The sequence below is a fragment of the Osmerus mordax genome, chromosome 3 (assembly GCF_038355195.1).
Source record: "Osmerus mordax isolate fOsmMor3 chromosome 3, fOsmMor3.pri, whole genome shotgun sequence".
Classification (NCBI taxonomy): Eukaryota; Metazoa; Chordata; class Actinopteri; order Osmeriformes; family Osmeridae; genus Osmerus; species Osmerus mordax.
In genome coordinates, this window is record NC_090052.1 from 3,335,580 (window position 1) to 3,360,641 (window position 25,062).

Here is a 25,062-nt window from a genome sequence, read left to right on the forward strand (position 1 = left end):
CTTTAATATTTTCTAGTGAATGTGTTCAGTGTACACATGTTGGATGCCCTCTAGCCCACATAAGCCCAAAGATGGAGAAGCGAGGCATGTTTTTGTTTTTCGATTTATTTTAAAAGCTTGTTCTGAGGTGAGATGTTTGTCAATTTATAATCATAGATCTGTCGGACACAGAGAAATTGCATCTCTTACAGACAACAAACACCAGCTTTTCCAAGTGCCACAACTCCATTCCTCCTCCTTTCAACGTTCATATTTCCAAAACAAGAGCAACAAAACATTTTTTCTTTCAATCCGTCTCCCGATACATAAACAATTTAACGTTAAATAAAAAGTCTGTACGATTGTGATATTCCTTCTCAGCAGGGAATCGTACCATCCTCTGAAGAAGGGGAGGGGGGGAGGTCTGTGAATGTTGTTGTTTTTGTACTCCCCCCTCCCCGGCTGTAATGGTCCCTCCCAGGGGGCACCAAAGAGGAGGGGGGACGGGAGGTTTCTCGTCCTCACATGTTGGTGCTCATCCACATTTGGCTGTTGGCAGGCGTGAGCTCCACCTGGCTGCCTTCTCTTGGGGGTGACTGGAGGACAGCAGATACGATAGAGAGAGAGAGAGAGAGGGGGGGGGGGGGTAATAGAAACAGTCACTAATCCACTTCATCAAAATCCTTTCAAATGGATTTCGCATTTGAAGACAACTCCGTTTGTTTCTACCGGAGCCTACGGGCTCCAATCAAGCACATCAACAGGAAGTAGGCACCAGGAAGCCCTTCCGTTCCCGTGTTCCAGCACCACTGGGTATGGGCTGGAGGCAGGGAGCGGGCGTGGCGTGGGGGGGGGGGAAACCTGGGTACTCTGGGTACCTTGACGTGGACGTGGCTGCGCAGCACGGCGGCCTGCAGGATCAGGGCTTTGGCTCGTCTTTGGAACCCCGTGCCCATGTGGAGGGACCTGTCGAACGTGGAGCTCCTCTGGTCCACGTCGCGCGCATACAGGATCTGACACGGCACGGGAGACAGGAAGTCGCTCAGCACGGGGAGCCGGTGTGAGTTTGACACACCAGGGAGGGTTTTTTTTTTTAAAGACGGTTCTCTTCGTGTGATGAAAAGAAAGGCGAGCTGAAGACATGACTGATGGAGACACCTTGTGTGTGTGTGTGTGTGTGTGTGTGAGACGACCCCTGCTAGTCAGAGGGCCAAGCAACAATTAAAAGGAGTCGGACATAAAAAATGGGATAGCGCTGTCGAGAGCTGAACAAAAACCCCTTTGGTGGCGGTGGGGTGCCTGACCTTGCTGTGGGAGTCGATGCGAGCGTTGATGAGTCCCTCCAGGATGAGCTGGGAGAGCTCATCCTCCAGAGCTGCCACGCTGGTGTTGAACGCCTGGGCCATCTCGGTCATGTCTGCCGACGCATACGGGCTGAAGTACTAACACACACACACACACACGTTAGGCTCTAGCCCTGCAACCGACACACACACACACACGGACCTGGGGCGCAGGGTGGAGAGTGTGTGAGCGCGTGGTGCCTCACCTGTATGAGGGCTCTGTTCCGGATCTGTGTGTACAGAGTCCTCACGTGGGGAGCCAGGTACATGTCCAGCAGAAGGTTGTCCTGACCGCAGAGAGGAACAGGTGTCAGTGGGCACAGCGCTGACATGAACCGGCGCCGGAACGTTCCGCGCGCGGGAACGCGCCCTCTGGTTCCGGGAGGGGGTCGGCGAGGCGTACCTTCATGTCGTCGAGCAGTTTGAGGCACGACGCGTACTTGGACTCGTAGAACTTGAAGATGACGTTGCGGACCTGAGGCTCCAACTCTAAAAATAACTTAAATGAACTAAACGGGGGGACGGAAATGGGGGGGAGGAGAGAGAAGTCAGTGTCGTAGAGTAGAGCCGTGGTCATGGGAGGACAAACGTAGCGTTGTTTGAGATACATGTAACTTGTTTTTGTGTTTCCTGTCTCCCTGTGGGGGCCAGACTTACCTGCTGGAGATGACGTTTTTCTGGAGCTCCTGTCTGTCGAAGGTGGCCAGAGCACACATGCCCCCGTACACGGCTACGTTACCGGGGGACAGGAGCTGGAGGGACCCCCCCCCACACACACACACACACACACACAATCAGTGTTTCCACAGCACAATCCACAAGGCTACGTTAGTACTGGGCCTGAGTTTGGCCCCGTGTCTTTACGTGGTCACATCGGTCGAGGTCGCGTCGACGTTCAAACCGACTTAATTTGAAACCGACATTCAAAAGTCGGTCGTTTTTCTGTCAGGACAAACATGACGGCCGTCTCACCTCTGGGAAGTCGCAGTGGTCGAACGACGCAAGGAGGAAGCACTTGGCGGCAGGTTTGTATTTCTTAGAGGCCAGCTCAGCCAGGCCTGGAGAAAACACAGACATGTCCTTACTCCTGGAACACATGTACTGATGCTAGCGTTCAGGCCACTCGTGAACTAGCCTACAGGCTCCTACTGGCCTCTTGGCTCAAGCAAGGGTTCTATGCGTCAGTGCTCGCTGTATGCATGTGAGAACAAGGCCTGTATCCCCACCCAATCTGCAAGGCTGTCAGATAACGGGTTCCTTTTCAAGTAGACAGACATGCTCTTCAGAATCAAAATAGGTTTTAATCGCCATGAAAGTTTGCACAGACAAGGAATTTACTTTGGCAGGAAGGTGTATACATTCGACATATAAGAATCTTAACTTAAATATGTGGTCTACCTATACTAAACTGTTGTCTCACCTGCAGCACATTTGAGTTTGGTAAGGACTGCTTGGTTTGGACTATCTCGCTCTCCTCTTTGCTGAAGAGAGAGAGGAAAAAAAAAAAGGACAATAATTCGTGATTTTAGCATTCGTCACCTACAGCGCGTGTGTGTGTGCGTGCGTGTGTCAGTCCTTCTCCAGCGCGTCTGTGCTCACCTCTGCTATCTCTGGGGTGGATTCAGCCTTGCTGACGTAGCTAAGTACATGCGACCAGTTCTGGAGGTACACGCTGACCTGCAAGGGAGGGGGGGGGGGGGGGAAGAGGGGGGGGGGGGGGGAGAGGGGGGGGGAGAGGGGGGGGGGAGAGGGGGGGGGGGGGGGAGAGGGGGGGGGATAAATAAAGGGAAGAGGCAGCAGATTGTGGGTCGCAGGACGTGTCGTGGGGGAAAGCAGCTACCTTGATGACGTTAAGACACATGTTGACGACGTGCTTGGCGCTGGTGCAGTAGTCGCGGGCGCGGGAGTAGCACTTGAGGGCGTTGCTAAGGTCACCGCAGTCCAGGTAGTGGTCCCCCAGGTCATCGTGACCTCTCCTGAGGGGACGGGAGGGAGGGGCAAATGGGAGGAAAGGTTCCTGAGCAGGGCACACGGTACGAATGGACTTGGCTTGTCTATCTTCCTGTATCTTCCTGTTGTTCACCCTGAATAAGACTCCCCCCACAGCTCACACTGAAAAAGGGAACGACATACTCTAAACACACGAATGGAAAACACTGCGTGTGTGTGTGTGTACCTTATGCTCTCTTTGATGGAGTTGCCCTTGTAGTTCTTCAGGTCTGTGTCCAGTTTCTCCAGTTTGAGCAGAGCCTTCTTCCTGGTGGACTCTGCCCAGGCTGGGTCTAGGGAAGGAGGCTCCACCCCCCCCTCAGGCACCGCGTCCGGGACCCCCTGGACCCCCCTGGGGGGGGGGGGGGGAGCGATGTTAGCACATGGGGCAGCACACACTCACACCATTTTCAATTACCCGTGCCTAAATATAATGTTATACTCATCGCACATGCAGATTCCTGCTACTTGCAAGTCAGCTACTACTTGATTCTCTCTCTCTCACTCACACCCCCCCCCCCCTCTTACTGTGTGGCGTCGGCGAGCTTGCGGTGGATCTCCTCGTACACGTCCACGTTGAAGGTCCTCTGGACGACGGCCAGCGCCATCTTCAGGGCCTCGGCCCTCAGCCGGGGACAGTGCTCCGCGACGAACTGCAGCCGCTCGATCCTCATCAGGCTGCTGTAGCTGGACGCATACTGCTCCAGGTCCTGGACAGACACAGAGGGAGGGAGAGAGACAGAGGGAGAGACCGAGGAAGAGATGGGGGAGAGGAGAGACAGAAGGAGAGAGACACACACACAGAGAAAGACGGAGAGAGACACACACACAGAGAGAGAGATATAGGGAGAGAAACACACACAGAAAGAGGGAAACGGATTATTAAAAGGAGACAGATATGTCAATACATACTGACACAAGAAGTTGATTGTTTCGCTTGGGGGGGGGGGGGGGGGAAGAATTATATTAGTTAGGCCCCTGGTACAAACTGCGCTCTCACCCCCTGGATGTACGTGATGTGTGTATGTGTCGGCAGAGTAGGAGATGCTGTACACAGGTTATGATACAAGTCTTATTCAAAACGGACACATTTCCATTCCACTCATCAGGTGTACAGGGCGTACAGCGAGTGCGGCAGGTAACCAAGGGGCGACAGCCGACAGGCCGCTACCACACACACGGCTTCGTTGGCTCTCTGTTCTCTGTCCAGGTTCTGAGGTCTGAGGTGACGTACCAGTGTGGGGTTCTCCACCACATAGCTGCTGTCCGGGTGGTTCTGCTGGTCTTTCTGGGGCTCGGCATCAACCTGCATGGGCTCCACAGACCCCTGGGAGAGAGGAGCCCAGCTCAACAACAGAATTCGTCCAAGCACACGGATCAACATCGGCATGGAAACCATTCTAGACCGGCGTACCGACCTCGTTTTGAATCGTGAACATGGACCCACATGCGTGACCCTCGTGTGAGAAGGTTACGAGTGCGCTGTCGATGGAGCTAGGAGCTATATCTCTTTAGCGTGTGCGAAAGATCGCATCAGCCAGCCCTGTCCTTTCACGATCATCCGTCGAGCTAATCTGCCCAGCGACAGCTGCCGCGGTTACCTTAGGGAGAAGGGAGCACGCAGAGAGACTGCTTCTCAAGGCGAAGTCCCCTGCCGTGACAGGGAGGCGCATCTCTGACCTGCTGCTGTGCGGGGCGGCGGGGAGCAGGCCGGTCCAGGGAGAAGCCCGGGCCTGGCTCCTGCCCCTCTGCTCCCCCTCTCTGGCCCTGGCCCTGCCCAGCTCGCTGTCCTCCATCTTATCCTGCTCCACCCCTGCAGCCACCCCCTGCCCTGACACTGCACTCTCCTGAAGAGGGCGAGGGAGACAGTCAAGTACTCACCCCTTGGCTCAGAGAAACATTGAGATATTGCTGATGCCCTTTGAGAATATGTCTATATATATACATAGTTGGCTGGCTTGGAAGTGGTGTGTAATGGCTGGCTGTATAGGCTGGTGCCAAGCCAAAAAAAAGTCTCCCTGACTTTTTTGAGATTGTCAATCCACCTAACATTAACGTGGAGACGAGCTTGCTTTATAGCCAATGTTATCTGCACGGTTCTAGAAAACGAACGTTGCTATAATTTGAATAAACAGAATTGACATTCTGCAAATGGATATTGGCTAGACTTTCTTTGACATTATCAAGCTAGAGAGCTTGTTTCAAAGTTGTCAGACGGCCTGATGGTTTGGTTTGCCATGGCAACTTAAATCTGATCACGTATAGTAGCTAGTTAGCTAGTTTCACAGTAACACTGTAACTGGGAATTTTGGCTTGCAGGGAGTTGACAGAGCTAACTGCTCTGAAAATTAGCAAGATAACTGACAACAATAAAACTTTAATTTGAAACTCACAGGGACGTGTTACAGTGGAGGAAAACAACTCAGTTTCACACAGCATACTAAATTTTAGCTATGTGTGTCTGATGCTGGCCAACTGCCCCGGGCCACCCTCAGTCACAGGATTTTGCCATGTTACAGTACAGTACTAGCTACAGCTAGCTAACTCGAAATAGCTTAGCTTGACAGCTAACGATGAGTCAATAAATGTGCTTTGAGGAGCAAACTGAAACCTTCTATTAAAAGATGATCCGCCATGATTTAAATCTGAGCAAATAGGAGAAAACCGATATGCAAAATGCAATTTTACCTGAAAGTTAAAGACCTGTACAGGCAGAGGCATCTCCTACTCTGCAGACACCAAACAAAGTACATCCGGAGGGTGCGAACGCAGCTTGTATCAGGGTCCCCACGGAACGAACAAGGTTCATAACTTTTTCCACGCGAAACCATCCGATTTTTGTGTGTTTGTCAGTACAACTATGTATTAAAATATCCGACTCTCTCTCCCTCTCTCTCTCTGGACTCTCTTTCTCTCTCTCTGGACTCTCTCTCTTTCTGGACTCTCTCTGTCACACACACACACACACACACACACACACACACACACACACTTCTATGTGAGGCGTATCTTTCTAGGTTTAACACTACAGTGTACTATAACAGTCAATAGAATATTCTTTGGACTATAAAGTAGTTTTCTTTATTAAAATAGAACCTAGTAGGCCTACTTTACATTGGCAAAGGTGTTTTATTTTGACAACATTAAACATCATTCCTTCAAGAGCTTTCCCTAACAATCATATACAAAGTTCCAGATGATAATAATAATACAAATATATCAAGATGCTGGATAACCTTTTTCATTTGAGAATAGCAACTGTTAAATCTTTTACAATGTTTATATGTAGGCTGTTTTTGTATGTGTCTGTGTGTGGTCATGATCATTATGAAACACACGCTATAATATTACCCGTTGTATTTGAACAGGGATGTGACAAAAAACGTAGGCGTTCCTCCAAGATACAGGAGACTATTCAACACAGGGACACTGTGGAGTCGGAGCTCACAACCTGAACCCTGGATAGAGGGGCTCAGTGAATGTAATGAGGAATGTGTACAGGTGGGTCAGTGTATCAGAGGAGACTGTAGAAGGACAGAATGCCAGCTGGCCAGTCCAGATACACGCCTACTCTGTGGGAGACGGAGGGGAGGACAGGCAAGTAATTTTTCTTCGACTTCTGCCAGGCAGTGTAACTGTCATCATCACAGACCAGTCCCCAAGACTTGTGATTGTATGCAAGTGCACTGTCATCATCCCATCCTTTTCTATTCATTCCTTTATATGTCGCTCCTATGCAAACACCTCCTCTCCTCCACTCTGCCTCCCAGTAACAGCGCCCACAGAGACCCTCTCTACACAACACTTGATACCAGTTGTACCAGTGGGCAGCTGTGGCTCAGGGGGTAGAGAGGGTTGTCTGTTAATCGCAAGGCTGGCAGTTCGATCAATGACTCCTCCCAAGCCATGTCCCGAAGTATCCTTGAGCAAGACTCTGTCTCTGGGTGGTCATGGCACTGCTGTTCTCTTTGGGTCACCTTTCTGTTCCCTTCAGACAAAGAGAGGTGTGAATGTGCTGTGTTTGGGTCCAGTGTGAGCTCACAGGTATCTGATGGGGGAGTCCATCACATTACACATCATCATTCACTTGTGAATGTGTTTTCATTCACCCATCCATCTTTTTTTTCTGTTCTCTCACAACCTTTCTCTATACCTATCTGCTGGCTTGCCCTGGACTGGATGAGATCTGCACCAACACAGATGGCTCCTTCAGCTGTGACTGTGCTGAGGGTCTCACCCGAAAAACAATATCTGTGTTCAAAAGCGAAGGCCGAGTAAGTGTTCACACACACCTGGCATTGTCATTCCAACGGAGCAGTAAAGCTTAATTTATACTTATGTCGCCGGTTAAGTGACGGTTAAGTGTCGACCATGACGTCATTTCTGTCGGCGACCATTTCAAAAGTGTCTGCGACCTAAGTATTAATTGGGCTTAAGTGGGTATACAAGTCTTCACCGGACAAAACTCTGAACTATTGTTTAACAGTTAGTTCCGACCAAGTATTTTGATTGGACAAGAGGAATTCCATGATATTTGTCGTTAACATCACCGTGACTGTCACTCCGCTTACATGACCGTTGTCAAGCTGACAACTCGCTTGTAGAACTCCTGTAAGTGCAGTATCACGCTTGTGGTCATGTGTTATTGCTGAATAACAGCACGCTATGATTCGATCTTAGAAGCCTGCAGGAAGTGACGGAAATAATCAAGCTTTGTGTGATGCCGCTAACAGTTCTTAGCCATTTCATAAAGAAACAATACATTACATTTACATTTATGCATTTAGCAGACGCTTTTATCCAAAGCGACTTCCAAGAGAGAGCTTTACAAAAGAGCATAGGTCACTGATCATAACAACGAGATAGCCACAAACATTGCGAGCAGCCAAAACATGAAACATACATGGTGGAAAACCAAATAAGTGCCAAAGGGAAGAATCGTAAGAGCATGCAGTTAAACAAGTTACAATTGAACAACATGAAACTCCCCACAAGAGTGCAAGAATGTACCTGTAGGAAAAACAATCAACAGTAAAATATTTCACAGCGAGTACAATAATTTGAAACCGTTACAACTAACCAACAACAGCAACAAGTCTCTCAATACGGGTCATTGTGCAAACTAACATCAGGTCCAGCCAAGCATTCCTAAGTGCCGTTGTACTCCCGGAACAAGTGCGTCTTGAGCCTTTTCTTGAAGGTGGGGAGACAGTCAGTGTCCCTGATGGAGGTGGGGAGTTGATTCCACCATTGTGGGGCCAGACAGGAGAAGAGCTTGTGTTGGGACCGGGCGCTCTTGAGCGGTGGGACCACCAGACAGTTGTTAGAAGAACACCGTAGGTGGCGGGTGGGGTGTAAGGCTGGAGGAGAGACTTGATGTAGTCGGGTGCAGTCTCGTTCACCGCTCGGAAGGTCAGTACCAGAGTCTTGAATCTGATACGGGCCGTGATGGGAAGCCAGTGGAGGGAGATGAGGAGCGGGGTAACATGGGAGCGTCTGGGTAGATTGAAGACCAGACGAGCCGCCGCGTTCTGAATCCTCTGGAGTGGGCGGGTTGCGCTTGCTGGGAGACCGGCGAGCAGCGAGTTGCAGTAGTCCAACTTTGAGAGGACAAGTGCTTGGACTAGCAGCTGGGTGGAATGCTCAGACAGGTATCTCCTTATCTTCCGGATGTTGTAGAGGGTGAATCTACACGACCGGGAGACTGCAGCAATGTGGGCCATGAGGGAGAGCTCGTCGTCCATGGTAACCCCAAGGTTCCTGGCAGAGGATGAAGGGGTCACCGTCGCCGATCCCAGGGTGATTGAGAGATCGTGGGACATCGTCGGTCATCCAGGCGGAGATGTCTGAGGCAGGCCTCGATCCTAGCTGAGATCCCCGGATCAGTCGGGGGGAACGACAGGTACAGCTGCGTGTCGTCAGCATAGCAGTGGTAGGAGAAGCCATGGGCGGTGATTGGTCCAAGCGAGGTGGTTTAGAGGGAGAAGAGGGGACCATGGATGGAGCCCTGTGGGACACCAGTGGAGAGCTGGCGGGGGGGCCTGACACTTTGCCTCCCGAAGAGACCTGGTAGGATCGTCCCGACAGGTAGGATTAGATCCACTGAAATGCAGTGCCAGTGATGCCCATCTCAGAAAGTCTGGCCAGCAGGATTTAATGGTTAACTGTATCAAACACTGCAGAAAGGTCCAGCAGAATGATGACGGATGACCTCAAAGCCACTCTAGCAGACTGAAGGGTAGTGGTGACTGACAGGAGGGCGGTTTCATGCATACCCATTGTCAACCTGGTAGTACCATGAACTTTGCATACCCAAGATGTGTAGAAACAAACCCGTTTTATGTAGATTACGCATATTTAACTGAACAGGGAAGCATCTTGACATGAAAACGCAATAGCCTATAGATTTATACAGTATCACTCTGAAACACAATAATCCCCTAGAAAGTCACTTCAGAGCGCTGCTTCCTTTGTGAGGGGTAGACAAACGCAAGCACTTTTGGTCTAGAGTGAAAGTCTTACCATCAGACTTGTGAATAAGTATATTAGAGTACACAAATCCATTGGGCAGAACTGCATGTCAAATAACCAACTGGTAAAGTTTCAAGCATGTAAATCAAACAAGTTAATGATCACAAACCATGCAATACAGAAATTCATGTTCACAGCAACAAATTCCAACCCAGTCAGTTGAAAGTTAAGAATTCTTTATTATAAAAGTGCAGAAGTGACATTACACAACTACTCAAAAGAATTGTTAAGAGTCACTTGCTACGAGTCCTCAGCAAGTGGAGGAGGGAGGGCACCCCTACTGGCAGAACCAAACCCAGGAATCCTCCTCTGGTCCTCGACACCAGCAGTGGTGGAAGACTTGGGGGTCCCTGCTGGAGCCTGTGTAACATTCAACTGAAGGGAAGCATCGTCCCGGAACATGATGTTGTACACTGGAGGGACCATCTGCTTAACCCTCTTTGGCTTGCGTTTGTAGTGGGCGGAGTTAACACAGGGAGGCCTCTGGGGATGAGTGGGTCCAGCTATGTTGGCAGATGTCAGGGACCAGGGGTACTGAGGGGACCTTGAAAAAGAGTGGTAAGGAAGCCCTGGCATAGCTCTTGTAGTGGCAGTTGCTGGGAGCGGTCTGGGTAATAGAGGGAAGCCCGGGAACCAGGGGTATGGAGGCAGCTCTGCCGAGTCAGAATTGGAAAGGCTTGCAGTGGTTGGGAATGGTCTGGGGAAACCTGGCAGCCCTGGATACAAGGGGGGACCCTGGCAGCCCTGGAAACTGGGGGGACCCGGGGGAACCTGTCTGGCCTGGCAACTGAGGGAACCCGGGGGAACCTGGCAGCCCTGGATACTGGGGGGACCCTGGCGAACCTGCCAACCCTGGTAACTGAGGGGAGCCTGGGAACTGAGGGGATCCTGGCAGCCCTGGATACTGGGGGGACCCGGGGGAACCTGGCTGGCCTGGTAACTGAGGGGACTCAGGGAAACCTGGCTGCCCTGGATACTGAGGGGACCCTGGAAGCCCTGGATACTGGGTGACCCTGGAAGCCCTGGATACTGGGTGACCCTGGAAGCCCTGGATACTGGGGGGACCCGGGGGAACCTGGCTGGCCTGGGAACTGAGGGGACTCAGGGGAACCTGGCTGGCCTGGGAACTGGGGGTACCCTGTGGAACCTGGCTGCCCTGGATACTGGAAGGACCCTGGAAGCTGAGTGGACCCAGGGGAACCCGGCTGCCCTGGATACTGGGGGGACCCTGGAAACTGAGGGGACTCAGGGGAACCCGGCTGCCCTGGATACTCGGGGAAACCTGGCAGCCCTGGTAACTGAGGTGAGCCTGGAAACTGGGGGGACTCAGGGGAACCTGGCTGGCCTGGGAACTGAGGGAAACCTGGCAGCCCTGGTAACTGAGGGGAGCTGGGGGAACCTGGCTGGCCTGGGAACCCGGGGGAACCTGGCTGGCCTGGGAACCCGGGGGAACCTGGCTGGCCTGGGAACCCGGGGGAACCTGGCTGGCCTGGGAACCCGGGGGAACCTGGCTGGCCTGGGAACTGAGGGAACCCGGGGGAACCTGGCAGCCCTGGATACTGGGGGGACCCTGGCGAACCTGCCAACCCTGGTAACTGAGGGGATCCTGGCAGCCCTGGATACTGGGGGGACCCGGGGGAACCTGGGTGGCCTGGTAACTGAGGGGACTCAGGGAAACCTGGCTGCCCTGGATACTGAGGGGACCCTGGAAGCCCTGGATACTGGGGGGACCCGGGGGAACCTGGCTGGCCTGGGAACTGAGTAGAGCCTGGGGAACCTGGCTGCCCTGGAAACTGAGAAGAGCCTGGGGAACCTGGCTGCCCTGGAAGCTGAGGGGACCCTGGAAGCTGAGGGGACCCAGGGGAACCTGGCTGCCCTGGATACTGGAGGGACCCTGGAAACTGAGGGGACCCAGGGGAACCCGGCTGCCCTGGATACTCGGGGAAACCTGGCAGCCCTGGTAACTGAGGTGAGCCTGGAAACTGGGGGGACTCAGGGGAACCTGGCTGTCCTGGATATTGGGGGGACCCTGGGGAACCTGGTAGCCCTGGAAATTGAGAGCCTGGGGAACCTGGCAGTCCTGGAAACTGAGGGGAGCCTGGAAACTGGGGGGACCCTGGCGAACCTGCCAACCCGGGTAACTGAGGGGAGCCCGGAAACTGGGGGGACCCTGTTGAACCTGGCTGCCCTGGATACTCGAGGGACTCTGGAAACTGGGGGGACCCTGGCTGGCCTGGTAACTGAGGGAACCCTGGCAGCCCTGGATACTGAGGGGACTCATGGGAACCTGGCAGCCCTGGATACTGGGGGGAGCCTGGAACCTGAGGGGACTCAGGGGAACCTGGCAGTCCTGGTAACTGTGGGAACTGGGGGGACCCTGGCAACTGAGGGAATCCGGGGTAACCTGGCAGCCCTGGATACTGAGGGGACCCTGGCAGCCCTGGTAACTGAGGTGAGCCTGGAAACTGAGGGGACTCAGGGGAACCTGGCTGGCTTGGGAACTGGGGGGACCCAGAGGAACCTGGCTGGCCTGGGAACTGAGGGGACCCTGGCAGACCTGGATATTGGGGGGACCCTGGGGAACCTGGCAACCCTGGAAATTGAGGAGAGCCTGGGGAACCTGGCAGTCCTGGATACTGAGGGGAACCTGGCTGCACCGGATACTGAGGGGAACCTGGCTGCCCTGGATACTGAGGGGAACCTGGCTGCCCTGGATACTGAGGGGAACCTGGCTGCCCTGGATACTGAGGGGAACCTGGCTGCCCTGGATACTGAGGGGAACCTGGCTGCCCTGGATACTGAGGGGACTCAGGGAAACCTGGCAGCCCTGGTAACTGGGGGGACCCTGGCTGCCCTGGATACTGGGGGGACACTGGAAACTGAGGGGACCCGGGCTGGCCTGGGAACTGAGGGTACTCAGGGGAACCTGGCAGTCCTGGAAAATGAGGAGAGCCTGGTAACTGGGGGGACCCGGTGGAACCCGGCTGCCCTGGATACTCGGGGAAACCTGGCAGCCCTGGTAACTGGGGGGACCCTGGCTGCCCTGGATACTGGGGGGGACACTGGAAACTGAGGGGACCCGGGCTGGCCTGGGAACTGAGGGTACTCAGGGGAACCTGGCAGTCCTGGAAAATGAGGAGAGCCTGGTAACTGGGGGGACCCGGTGGAACCCGGCTGCCCTGGATACTCGGGGGAACCTGGCTGGCCTGGTAACTGAGGGAACCCGGGGTAATCTGGCAGCCCTGGATACTGAGGGGACTCAGGGAAACCTGGCAGCCCTGGTAACTGGGGGGACCCTGGCTGCCCTGGATACTGGGGGGACTCAGGGAAACCTGGCTGGCCTGGATACTGGGGGGACCCTGTGGAACCAGGCAGACCTGGATACTGGGGGGACCCTGTGGAACCAGGCTGCCCTGGATACTCGAGGGACCCTGGAAGCTGAGGGGACTCAGGGAACCCTGGCAGCCCTGGGTACTGGGGGGAGCCTGGAACCTGAGGGGACTCAGGGGAACCTGGCAGTCCTGGTAACTGAGGGAACCTGGAAACTGAGGGGTCGCGGGGGAACCCGGCAGCCCTGGGAACTGGGGGGAACCTGGAAACTGAGGCGACTCAGGGGACCCTGGCTGCCCTGGATACTGAGGGGACCCGGGGGAACCCGTTAGCCCTGGATACTGAGGAGAGCCTGGTAACTGGGGGGACCCGGTGGAACCCGGCTGCCCTGGATACTCGGGGAAGCCTGGCAGCCCTGGTAACTGAGGTGAGCCTGGAAACTGCGGGGACCCGGGGGAACCTGGCTGGCCTGGTAACTGAGGGAACCCGGGGGAACCTGGCTGCCCTGGATACTGAGGGGAGCCTGGCAGCCCTGGTAACTGGGGGGACCCTGGCTGCCCTGGATACTGGGGGGACTCAGGGGAACCTGGCTGGCCTGGATACTGGGGGGACCCTGTGGAACCAGGCAGACCTGGATACTGGGGGGACCCTGTGGAACCAGGCTGCCCTGGATACTCGAGGGACCCTGGAAGCTGAGGGGACTCAGGGGACCCTGGCAGCCCTGGATACTGGGGGGAGCCTGGAAACTGGGGGGACCCGGGGGAACCTGGCTGCCCTGGAAACTGAGGGGTCCCGGGGGAACCCGGCAGCCCTGGGAACTGGGGGTAACCTGGAAACTGAGGGGTCCCGGTGGAACCCGGCTGCCCTGGATACTCGGGGAAACCTGGCAGCCCTGGTAACTGAGGTGAGCCTGGGAACTGGGGGGACCCGGTGGAACCCGGCTGCCCTGGATACTGGGGGGACCCGGGGGAGCCCGGCAGCCCTGGATATTGGGGGGACCCGGGGGAGCCCGGCAGCCCTGGATACTGGGGGGACCCGGGGGAGCCCGGCAGCCCTGGATACTGGGGGGACCCGGGGGAGCCCGGCAGCCCTGGATACTGGGGGGACCCGGGGGAGCCCGGCAGCCCTGGATACTGGGGGGACCCGGGGGAGCCCGGCAGCCCTGGATACTGGGGGGACCCGGGGGAGCCCGGCAGCCCTGGATACTGGGGGGACCCGGGGGAGCCCGGCAGCCCTGGATACTGGGGGGACCCGGGGGAGCCCGGCAGCCCTGGAAACCGAGGGTAAGGAAGATTGTCTGGTGTCAGGGGATCAGTTGTTGCCGGAGCAGCAGGTGGAGATGGGCAGGATACTGCAAACTGTTGGCCATTCATCAGCAGGACAAGAACATGCACCTGATCCTGTAAACACAAAAGCATTAGTGGAAGACCCAAATATACACCATACACATATTTGTGGTCAGAAGTTGGCACTAAACCTCCATCTTGACGCAGGGTTCTTTGTAAGGAGCCCTGATCATCAATCTGCTAGAATGTGATGCCACAGAAAATCCACAAAGTTGTCTGGATGACAGCAGGGGCTCCCATACGTTAGAGACTAAACGAGAAAGAGTTAACCATCAGGTCACTTGGCAAACGGTTGTTGAAACACAGTAGACAAACTCGGATTGGCTTGTTTCAAAACGAGAGCAACTGCTGAAATGTACCTTTTACAGAGAGTGCATCTGCTGCAATGTTACCCATATTCAACACCATGCCGTTTCTGAGGCAGGAGACTGAAGGGCGAGGAGGTGCAAGAGGACAAGACATTGTCATGGATTCCCCCCACAGCTTTAAATGCAGTACATGATCTCCACCCTGTTGGAAGAGTAGACCACTTGGCTCAAATGCAACCAAATAAAAAGAGGGGCGTCTCTAGTCTTCCATTGCTTCATTATGAATTACCCGTTGAGTAACATGGCAGCCTTGGTATGGAGCTACAAAAAGCACATCTCTGCGTGACCTTCTCACAGAGAATCCACACTGAGAAGGCATCCGAGTCACGGGAATGAGAGTCCCGTCACCTGCAGAAAGCAGATCCTCAGATCAAACTACTCGCCGTTTTCCCGGGAAATCCACAGAAATGCATCATTGATCTCACCATTGTCAACCAGAAAATGAGGAGTCTTCCCTCCCTTCACCCGCAAGGTCATAGCATCATCAGCGCACTGCACCGAAGGTCCCATGCGTTTTAGTTTAGCATTCATCAACAGGTGCCGAGCTAAGACAGTAGGGAGGAAGTTACTATACTGGAGGAACCGCTAAACACGCGTTGGCCAACTTGAGGGATGTCGTGTATACTCACAAGCCATGCCTGTTGTTTGGTTAGACTCCCGACCGTCTGAATCAAAGGCAAGAGAGCCGTTTCCAGTTACGACGCCAGTCGGAGATCTGGGCTCATTTGCGTCACGAAGGAAGTCTCTTCTAAATTTGGTTTCGAATTCCGTCGGATCGGTCTCTTCATTTGTTAACCTAAATGTGCTCCCATCTCTAATACTTCCATAGGAAACTGCTACAAAACAGGCCAACGTCCTCAGTACCAAGAAGCAAAACTGAGAATTACACCACACCATGTTGAACAACCTCTCAACGCGGCCCTACCCAACATAACGCAAATACACATTCCACACAGCTTTAAGGTGCTCGCTCAAATTGGACGACCAATCAAATTTGTAAATTTGAGGTGGGCAAGACTTCATTCAAACGCACCTGAAGTGCAATTGGATCACTGTCATGAAGTGACTTTCTCAGTGGTTGTTCAGAGTAGAGGGTTTGGTTCACTTTGATGCTCCCAATTGGCAATGTGTTTCAGTCAATTTAGTGCTGATGAGCTCATGCCAATCTGACTCGGAAATCATATAAATATTACTTTCCAATTATTTTTATTACATCCAATTATTTAGTTACTTACAGTTTGCTTCTGAAATATTATTAATGTTGTGAAATATATTAATAATTGATTTGAATAATGTCAAGTAATTACCATCCAGACTATGAGAGAGAATTGAAAAGCTGGATCTGTAGCTGGTTTGTCAGCTTTCTTATTTATTTTTTTACAGTCATTCTCCTGAGAGACAGCTGGGACTCCGCCCGACACGTTGGATCTGGGTGGGTCCTCATCTGGGGGCTCCAAGTCAGGGGAGGGGGCTGGCTTCTGGTCCCCACCTGCACCCTCAGGAGGTTCTGGTGTCTCCTCCCTAGCATTAAAATGGTCAGGCGTTTCAGAGGCAGTCTAGCGCCTGCCTGTAAAACCACATGTACAATAAAATATGCCGAATGTTTTAAGATATATTGTTGGCCTTTATTAGACACAGTTGAGACAGGAAATGTAGGGGGGGTGACATGCAGAAATGACCGGCGCTGGATTCGAACTCAGGCCGCTGCATCAAGGTCTCAGCTAATGAGCTACGGTGGCACCCACAATAAAATGTCCATTCTTAAAACGTTCAAATATTTACAACAAAGACTATCGGTTTTAGTAGCTTGTTCATAAGAATCTATAAGGTTTGAGGAAAAGGCAAGGCTACATTTTAAAGTCTGCACTGCAATCGTGACAAATGTTTTGTTAGATTATTCTCAAAACCAGAGTAAGGCGCTGACAGAACTGTGGTTTCAGCGTGGCTGCTGAAGGATAGAAAGTGTCAGCCTGGGCCATACAGTAGCACTCTGAAACCCAATAATCCTCTAGAAAGTCACTTCAGAGCACTGCTTCCTTTGTGAGGGGCAGACAAACGCAAGCACTTTTGGTCTAGAGTGAAAGTCTTAGTAACGGACTTGTGAATAAGTATATTAGAGTACACAAATCCATTGGGCAGAACTGCATGTCAAATAACCAACTCGGTAAAGTTCAAGCATTTAAATCAAACAAGTTAATGATCACAAACCATGCCATACAGAAATTCATGTTCACAGCAACAGATTCCAACCCAGTCAGTTTAAAGTTAAGAATTCTTTATTATAAAAGTGCAGAAGTGACATTACACAACTACTCAAAAGAATTGTTAAGAGTCACTTGCTACGAGTCCTCAGCAGGTGGAGGAGGGAGGGCACCCCTACTGGCAGAACCAAACCCAGGAATCCTCCTCTGGTCCTCGACACCAGCAGTGGTGGAAGACTTGGGGGTCCCTGCTGGAGCCTGTGTAACATTCAACTGAAGGGAAGCATCGTCCCGGAACATGATGTTGTACACTGGAGGGACCATCTGCTTAACCCTCTTTGGCTTGCGTTTGTAGTGGGCGGAGTTAACACAGGGAGGCCTCTGGGGATGAGTGGGTCCAGCTATGTTGGCAGATGTCAGGGACCAGGGGTACTGAGGGGACCTTGGAAAAGAGTGGTAAGGAAGCCCTGGCGTAGCTCTTGTAGTGGCAGTTGCTGGGAGAGGTCTGGGTAATAGAGGGAAGCCCGGGAACCAGGGGTATGGAGGCAGCTCTGCCGAGTCAGAATTGGAAAGGCTTGCAGTGGTTGGGAATGGTCTGGGGAAACCTGGCCGCCCTGGATACGGGGGGGGACCCTGGCAGCCCTGGATACTGGGGGGACCCTGGAAACTGAGGGGACCCGGGGGAACCTGGCTGGCCTGGCAACTGAGGGAACCCGGGGGAACCTGGCAGCCCTGGATACTGGGGGGACCCTGGCTGCCCTGGATACTGAGGGGACCCAGGGAAACCTGGCAGCCCTGGTAACTGAGGGGAGCTGGGGGAACCTGGCTGGCCTGGGAACCCGGGGGAACCTGGCTGGCCTGGTAACTGAGGGAACCCGGGGGAACCTGGCAGCCCTGGATACTGGGGGGACCCGGGGGAACCTGGCTGGCCTGGTAACTGAGGGAACCCGGGGGAACCTGGCAGCCCTGGATACTGGGGGGACCCGGGGGAACCTGGCTGGCCTGGATACTGAGGGGACCCTGGTTGCCCTGGATACTGGGGGGACACTGGAAACTGAGGGGACTCAGGGAAACCTGGCTGCCCTGAATACTGAGGGGACCCTGGAAGCCCTGGATACTGGGGGGACCCGAGGGAACCTGGCAGCCCTGGATACTGGGGGGACCCGGGGGAACCTGGCTGGCCTGGTAACTGTGGGGACTCAGGGAAACCTGGCTGCCCTGGATACTGAGGGGACCCTGGCTGCCCTGGATACTGGGGGGACACTGGAAACTGAGGGGACTCAGGGAAACCTGGCTGCCCTGAATACTGAGGGGACCCTGGAAGCCCTGGATACTGGGGGGACCCGAGGGAACCTGGCAGCCCTGGAAACTGAGAAGAGCCTGGGGAACCTGGCTGCCCTGGAAGCTGAGGGGACCCTGGAAGCTGAGGGGACCCAGGGGAACCTGGCTGCCCTGGATACTGGGGGGACCCTGGAAACTGAGGGGACCCAGGGGAACCCGGCTGCCCTGGATACTCGGGGAAACCTGGCAGCCCTGGTAACTGAGGTGAGCCTGGAAACTGGGGAGACTCAGGGGAACCTGGCTGTCCTGGTAACTGAGGGGACCCGGGGGAACCTGTTAGCCCTGGTAACTGAGGTGAGCCTGGAAACTGGGGGGACTCAGGGGAACCTGGCTGGCCTGGGAACTGAGGGAAACCTGGATATTGGGGGGACCCTGGGGAACCTGGCAGCCCTGGAAATTGAGGAGAGCCTGGGGAACCTGGCAGTCCTGGTAACTGAGGTGAGCCTGGAAACTGGGGGGACTCAGGGGAACCTGGCTGGCCTGGGAACTGAGGGAAACCTGGATATTGGGGGGACCCTGTTGAACCTGGCTGCCCTGGATACTCGAGGGACCCTGGAAACTGAGGGGACCCAGGGGAACCTGGCTGCCCTGGATACTGGGGGGACCCTGGAAACTGGGGGGACCCTGGCTGGCCTGGTAACTGAGGGAACCCTGGCAGCCCTGGATACTGAGGGGAGCCTGGAACCTGAGGGGACTCAGGGGAACCTGGCAGTCCTGGTGACTGGGGGGAACCTGGAAACTGAGGGGACTCAGGGGACCCTGGCAACTGAGGGAACCCGGGGTAACCTGGCAGCTCTGGATACTGAGGGGACCCTGGCAGCCCTGGTAACTGAGGTGAGCCTGGAAACTGAGGGGACTCAGGGGAACCTGGCTGGCTTGGGAACTGGGGGGACCCAGAGGAACCTGGCTGGCCTGGGAACTGAGGGGACCCTGGCAGACCTGGATATTGGGGGGACCCTGGGGAACCTGGCAGCCCTGGAAATTGAGGAGAGCCTGGGAAACCTGGCAGTCCTGGAAACTGAGGGGAGCCTGGAAGCCCTGGATACTGGGGGGACCCGAGGGAACCTGGCAGCCCTGGAAACTGAGAAGAGCCTGGGGAACCTGGCTGCCCTGGAAGCTGAGGGGACCCTGGAAGCTGAGGGGACCCAGGGGAACCTGGCTGCCCTGGATACTGGGGGGACCCTGGAAACTGAGGGGACCCAGGGGAACCCGGCTGCCCTGGATACTCAGGGAAACCTGGCAGCCCTGGTAACTGAGGTGAGCCTGGAAACTGGGGGGACTCAGGGGAACCTGGCTGTCCTGGTAACTGAGGGGACCCGGGGGAACCTGTTAGCCCTGGTAACTGAGGTGAGCCTGGAAACTGGGGGGACTCAGGGGAACCTGGCTGGCCTGGGAACTGAGGGAAACCTGGATATTGGGGGGACCCTGGGGAACCTGGCAGCCCTGGAAATTGAGGAGAGCCTGGGGAACCTGGCAGTCCTGGTAACTGAGGTGAGCCTGGAAACTGGGGGGACTCAGGGGAACCTGGCTGGCCTGGGAACTGAGAGAAACCTGGATATTGGGGGGACCCTGTTGAACCTGGCTGCCCTGGATACTCGAGGGACCCTGGAAACTGAGGGGACCCAGGGGAACCCGGCTGCCCTGGATACTCGGGGAAACCTGGCAGCCCTGGTAACTGAGGTGAGCCTGGAAACTGGGGAGACTCAGGGGAACCTGGCTGTCCTGGTAACTGAGGGGACCCGGGGGAACCTGTTAGCCCTGGTAACTGAGGTGAGCCTGGAAACTGGGGGGACTCAGGGGAACCTGGCTGGCCTGGGAACTGAGGGAAACCTGGATATTGGGGGGACCCTGGGGAACCTGGCAGCCCTGGAAATTGAGGAGAGCCTGGGGAACCTGGCAGTCCCTGTAACTGAGGTGAGCCTGGAAACTGGGGGGACTCAGGGGAACCTGGCTGGCCTGGGAACTGAGGGAAACCTGGATATTGGGGGGACCCTGTTGAACCTGGCTGCCCTGGATACTCGAGGGACCCTGGAAACTGAGGGGACCCAGGGGAACCTGGCTGCCCTGGATACTGGGGGGACCCTGGAAACTGGGGGGACCCTGGCTGGCCTGGTAACTGAGGGAACCCTGGCAGCCCTGGATACTGAGGGGAGCCTGGAACCTGAGGGGACTCAGGGGAACCTGGCAGTCCTGGTGACTGGGGGGAACCTGGAAACTGAGGGGACTCAGGGGACCCTGGCAACTGAGGGAACCCGGGGTAACCTGGCAGCTCTGGATACTGAGGGGACCCTGGCAGCCCTGGTAACTGAGGTGAGCCTGGAAACTGAGGGGACTCAGGGGAACCTGGCTGGCTTGGGAACTGGGGGGACCCAGAGGAACCTGGCTGGCCTGGGAACTGAGGGGACCCTGGCAGACCTGGATATTGGGGGGACCCTGGGGAACCTGGCAGCCCTGGAAATTGAGGAGAGCCTGGGAAACCTGGCAGTCCTGGAAACTGAGGGGAGCCTGGAAGCCCTGGATACTGGGGGGACCCGAGGGAACCTGGCAGCCCTGGAAACTGAGAAGAGCCTGGGGAACCTGGCTGCCCTGGAAGCTGAGGGGACCCTGGAAGCTGAGGGGACCCAGGGGAACCTGGCTGCCCTGGATACTGGGGGGACCCTGGAAACTGAGGGGACCCAGGGGAACCCGGCTGCCCTGGATACTCAGGGAAACCTGGCAGCCCTGGTAACTGAGGTGAGCCTGGAAACTGGGGGGACTCAGGGGAACCTGGCTGTCCTGGTAACTGAGGGGACCCGGGGGAACCTGTTAGCCCTGGTAACTGAGGTGAGCCTGGAAACTGGGGGGACTCAGGGGAACCTGGCTGGCCTGGGAACTGAGGGAAACCTGGATATTGGGGGGACCCTGGGGAACCTGGCAGCCCTGGAAATTGAGGAGAGCCTGGGGAACCTGGCAGTCCTGGTAACTGAGGTGAGCCTGGAAACTGGGGGGACTCAGGGGAACCTGGCTGGCCTGGGAACTGAGAGAAACCTGGATATTGGGGGGACCCTGTTGAACCTGGCTGCCCTGGATACTCGAGGGACCCTGGAAACTGAGGGGACCCAGGGGAACCTGGCTGCCCTGGAAACTGAGGGGTCCCGGGGGAACCCGGCAGCCCTGGTAACTGAGGTGAGCCTGGAAACTGGGGGGACCCGGGGGAACCTGGCTGGCCTGGTAACTGAGGGAACCCGGGGTAACCTGGCAGCCCTGGATACTGAGGGGACCCGGGGTAATCTGGCAGCCCTGGATACTGAGGAGAGCCTGGTAACTGAGGGGACCCAGGGGAACCTGGCAGCCCGGGAAACTGGGGTGACCCTGGAAACTGGGGGGACTCGGGGGAACCCGGCAGCCCTGGTAACTGAGGGGAGCCGGGCAAACCTGGCTGGACTGGATACTGAGGGGAACCTGGCTGCCCTGGATACTAAGGGGAGCCTGGCAGCCCTGGTAACTGGGGGGACCCTGGCTGCCCTGGATACTGGGGGGACTCAGGGGAACCTGGCTGGCCTGGATACTGGGGGGACCCTGTGGAACCAGGCAGCCCTGGATACTCGAGGGACCCTGGAAGCTGAGGGGACCCGGGGGAACCTGGCTGCCCTGGAAACTGAGGGGTCCCAGGGGAACCCGGCTGCCCTGGTAACTGAGGTGAGCCTGGAAACTGGGGGGACCCGGGGGAACCTGGCTGGCCTGGATACTGAGGGGACCCGGGGTAATCTGGCAGCCCTGGAAACTGAGGAGAGCCTGGTAACTGAGGGGACCCAGGGGAACCTGGCAGCCCGGGAAACTGGGGTGACCCTGGAAACTGGGGGGACTCGGGGGAACCCGGCAGCCCTGGTAACTGAGGGGAGCCGGGCAAACCTGGCTGGACTGGATACTGAGGGGAACCTGGCTGCCCTGGATACTGAGGGGAGCCTGGCAGCCCTGGATACTGGGGGGACCCTGGCTGCCCTGGATACTGGGGGGACCCTGGCTGCCCTGGATACTGGGGGGACCCTGGCTGCCCTGGATACTGGGGGGACTCAGGGGAACCTGGCTGGCCTGGATACTGGGGGGACCCTGTGGAACCAGGCAGACCTGGATACTGGGGGGACCCTGTGGAACCAGGCTGCCCTGGATACTCGAGGGACCCTGGAAGCTGAGGGGACTCAGGGGACCCTGGCAGCCCTGGATACTGGGGGGAGCCTGGAAACTGGGGGGACCCGGGGGAACCTGGCTGCCCTGGAAACTGAGGGGTCCCGGGGGAACCCGGCAGCCCTGGGAACTGGGGGTAACCTGGAAACTGAGGGGTCCCGGTGGAACCCGGCTGCCCTGGATACTCGGGGAAACCTGGCAGCCCTGGTAACTGAGGTGAGCCTGGGAACTGGGGGGACCCGGTGGAACCCGGCTGCCCTGGATACTGGGGGGACCCGGGGGAGCCCGGCAGCCCTGGATACTGGGGGGACCCGGGGGAGCCCGGCAGCCCTGGATACTGGGGGGACCCGGGGGAGCCCGGCAGCCCTGGATACTGGGGGGACCCGGGGGAGCCCGGCAGCCCTGGATACTGGGGGGACCCGGGGGAGCCCGGCAGCCCTGGATACTGGGGGGACCCGGGGGAGCCCGGCAGCCCTGGATACTGGGGGGACCCGGGGGAGCCCGGCAGCCCTGGATACTGGGGGGACCCGGGGGAGCCCGGCAGCCCTGGAAACCGAGGGTAAGGAAGATTGTCTGGTGTCAGGGGATCAGTTGTTGCCGGAGCAGCAGGTGGAGATGGGCAGGATACTGCAAACTGTTGGCCATTCATCAGCAGGACAAGAACATGCACCTGATCCTGTAAACACAAAAGCATTAGTGGAAGACCCAAATATACACCATACACATATTTGTGGTCAGAAGTTGGCACTAAACCTCCATCTTGACGCAGGGTTCTTTGTAAGGAGCCCTGATCATCAATCTGCTAGAATGTGATGCCACAGAAAATCCACAAAGTTGTCTGGATGACAGCAGGGGCTCCCATACGTTAGAGACTAAACGAGAAAGAGTTAACCATCAGGTCACTTGGCAAACGGTTGTTGAAACACAGTAGACAAACTCGGATTGGCTTGTTTCAAAACGAGAGCAACTGCTGAAATGTACCTTTTACAGAGAGTGCATCTGCTGCAATGTTACCCATATTCAACACCATGCCGTTTCTGAGGCAGGAGACTGAAGGGCGAGGAGGTGCAAGAGGACAAGACATTGTCATGGATTCCCCCCACAGCTTTAAATGCAGTACATGATCTCCACCCTGTTGGAAGAGTAGACCACTTGGCTCAAATGCAACCAAATAAAAAGAGGGGCGTCTCTAGTCTTCCATTGCTTCATTATGAATTACCCGTTGAGTAACATGGCAGCCTTGGTATGGAGCTACAAAAAGCACATCTCTGCGTGACCTTCTCACAGAGAATCCACACTGAGAAGGCATCCGAGTCACGGGAATGAGAGTCCCGTCACCTGCAGAAAGCAGATCCTCAGATCAAACTACTCGCCGTTTTCCCGGGAAATCCACAGAAATGCATCATTGATCTCACCATTGTCAACCAGAAAATGAGGAGTCTTCCCTCCCTTCACCCGCAAGGTCATAGCATCATCAGCGCACTGCACCGAAGGTCCCATGCGTTTTAGTTTAGCATTCATCAACAGGTGCCGAGCTAAGACAGTAGGGAGGAAGTTACTATACTGGAGGAACCGCTAAACACGCGTTGGCCAACTTGAGGGATGTCGTGTATACTCACAAGCCATGCCTGTTGTTTGGTTAGACTCCCGACCGTCTGAATCAAAGGCAAGAGAGCCGTTTCCAGTTACGACGCCAGTCGGAGATCTGGGCTCATTTGCGTCACGAAGGAAGTCTCTTCTAAATTTGGTTTCGAATTCCGTCGGATCGGTCTCTTCATTTGTTAACCTAAATGTGCTCCCATCTCTAATACTTCCATAGGAAACTGCTACAAAACAGGCCAACGTCCTCAGTACCAAGAAGCAAAACTGAGAATTACACCACACCATGTTGAACAACCTCTCAACGCGGCCCTACCCAACATAACGCAAATACACATTCCACACAGCTTTAAGGTGCTCGCTCAAATTGGACGACCAATCAAATTTGTAAATTTGAGGTGGGCAAGACTTCATTCAAACGCACCTGAAGTGCAATTGGATCACTGTCATGAAGTGACTTTCTCAGTGGTTGTTCAGAGTAGAGGGGTTGGTTCACTTTGATGCTCCCAATTGGCAATGTGTTTCAGTCAATTTAGTGCTGATGAGCTCATGCCAATCTGACTCGGAAATCATATAAATATTACTTTCCAATTATTTTTATTACATCCAATTATTTAGTTACTTACAGTTTTCTTCTGAAATATTATTAATGTTGTGAAATATATTAATAATTGATTTGAATAATGTCAAGTAATTACCATCCAGACTATGAGAGAGAATTGAAAAGCTGGATCTGTAGCTGGTTTGTCAGCTTTCTTATTTATTTTTTTACAGTCATTCTCCTGAGAGACAGCTGGGACTCCGCCCGACACGTTGGATCTGGGTGGGTCCTCATCTGGGGGCTCCAAGTCAGGGGAGGGGGCTGGCTTCT

At 55.2% G+C, this 25,062-nt stretch overlaps 2 protein-coding genes and 2 long non-coding RNA genes across 9 annotated transcripts; all 4 read right to left on the bottom strand.

The window, feature by feature from the left end:
* Positions 1-87: 87 nt before the first annotated feature.
* On the bottom strand, positions 88-6,237 carry gps1 (G protein pathway suppressor 1). Of its 6 annotated transcripts, XM_067232425.1 has the most exons (15): positions 6,000-6,237; positions 4,913-5,158; positions 4,546-4,638; positions 3,840-4,021; positions 3,499-3,663; positions 3,163-3,298; positions 2,922-2,999; positions 2,743-2,803; positions 2,295-2,380; positions 1,980-2,074; positions 1,726-1,831; positions 1,529-1,609; positions 1,284-1,421; positions 858-992; positions 88-575 (listed from the first exon to the last, which is right to left on the bottom strand). In XM_067232425.1, the coding sequence occupies exons 1-15, from the start codon at positions 6,030-6,032 to the stop codon at positions 501-503; spliced, it is 1,710 nt and encodes a 569-aa protein (XP_067088526.1). In that variant the 5' UTR covers positions 6,033-6,237; the 3' UTR covers positions 88-500. The 6 variants fall into 6 exon arrangements, with proteins under 6 accessions (XP_067088526.1, XP_067088524.1, XP_067088523.1 ...); XM_067232423.1 differs by lacking the exon at positions 4,913-5,158; XM_067232422.1 differs by lacking the exons at positions 4,913-5,158; positions 6,000-6,237 and having other exon boundaries at positions 4,546-4,796.
* An 8,451-nt stretch (positions 6,238-14,688) lies between these two features.
* LOC136941308 (uncharacterized) lies at positions 14,689-15,202 on the bottom strand. Its single transcript, XR_010876478.1, has 3 exons — positions 15,116-15,202; positions 14,878-15,028; positions 14,689-14,768 (listed from the first exon to the last, which is right to left on the bottom strand). It is a non-coding gene; the product is annotated as an uncharacterized lncRNA (long non-coding RNA).
* Positions 15,203-17,451: 2,249 nt separating this feature from the next.
* Positions 17,452-23,237, bottom strand: LOC136938317 (collagen alpha-2(IV) chain-like). Its single transcript, XM_067231632.1, has 6 exons — positions 23,228-23,237; positions 23,075-23,138; positions 22,671-22,821; positions 20,610-20,843; positions 18,122-20,310; positions 17,452-17,581 (listed from the first exon to the last, which is right to left on the bottom strand). Exons 1-6 carry the CDS (start codon positions 23,235-23,237, stop codon positions 17,452-17,454), a joined length of 2,778 nt encoding a protein of 925 aa, XP_067087733.1.
* A 147-nt stretch (positions 23,238-23,384) lies between these two features.
* On the bottom strand, positions 23,385-23,898 carry LOC136941219 (uncharacterized). Its single transcript, XR_010876457.1, has 3 exons — positions 23,812-23,898; positions 23,574-23,724; positions 23,385-23,464 (listed from the first exon to the last, which is right to left on the bottom strand). It is a non-coding gene; the product is annotated as an uncharacterized lncRNA (long non-coding RNA).
* Between the last annotated feature and the right edge of the window lie 1,164 nt (positions 23,899-25,062).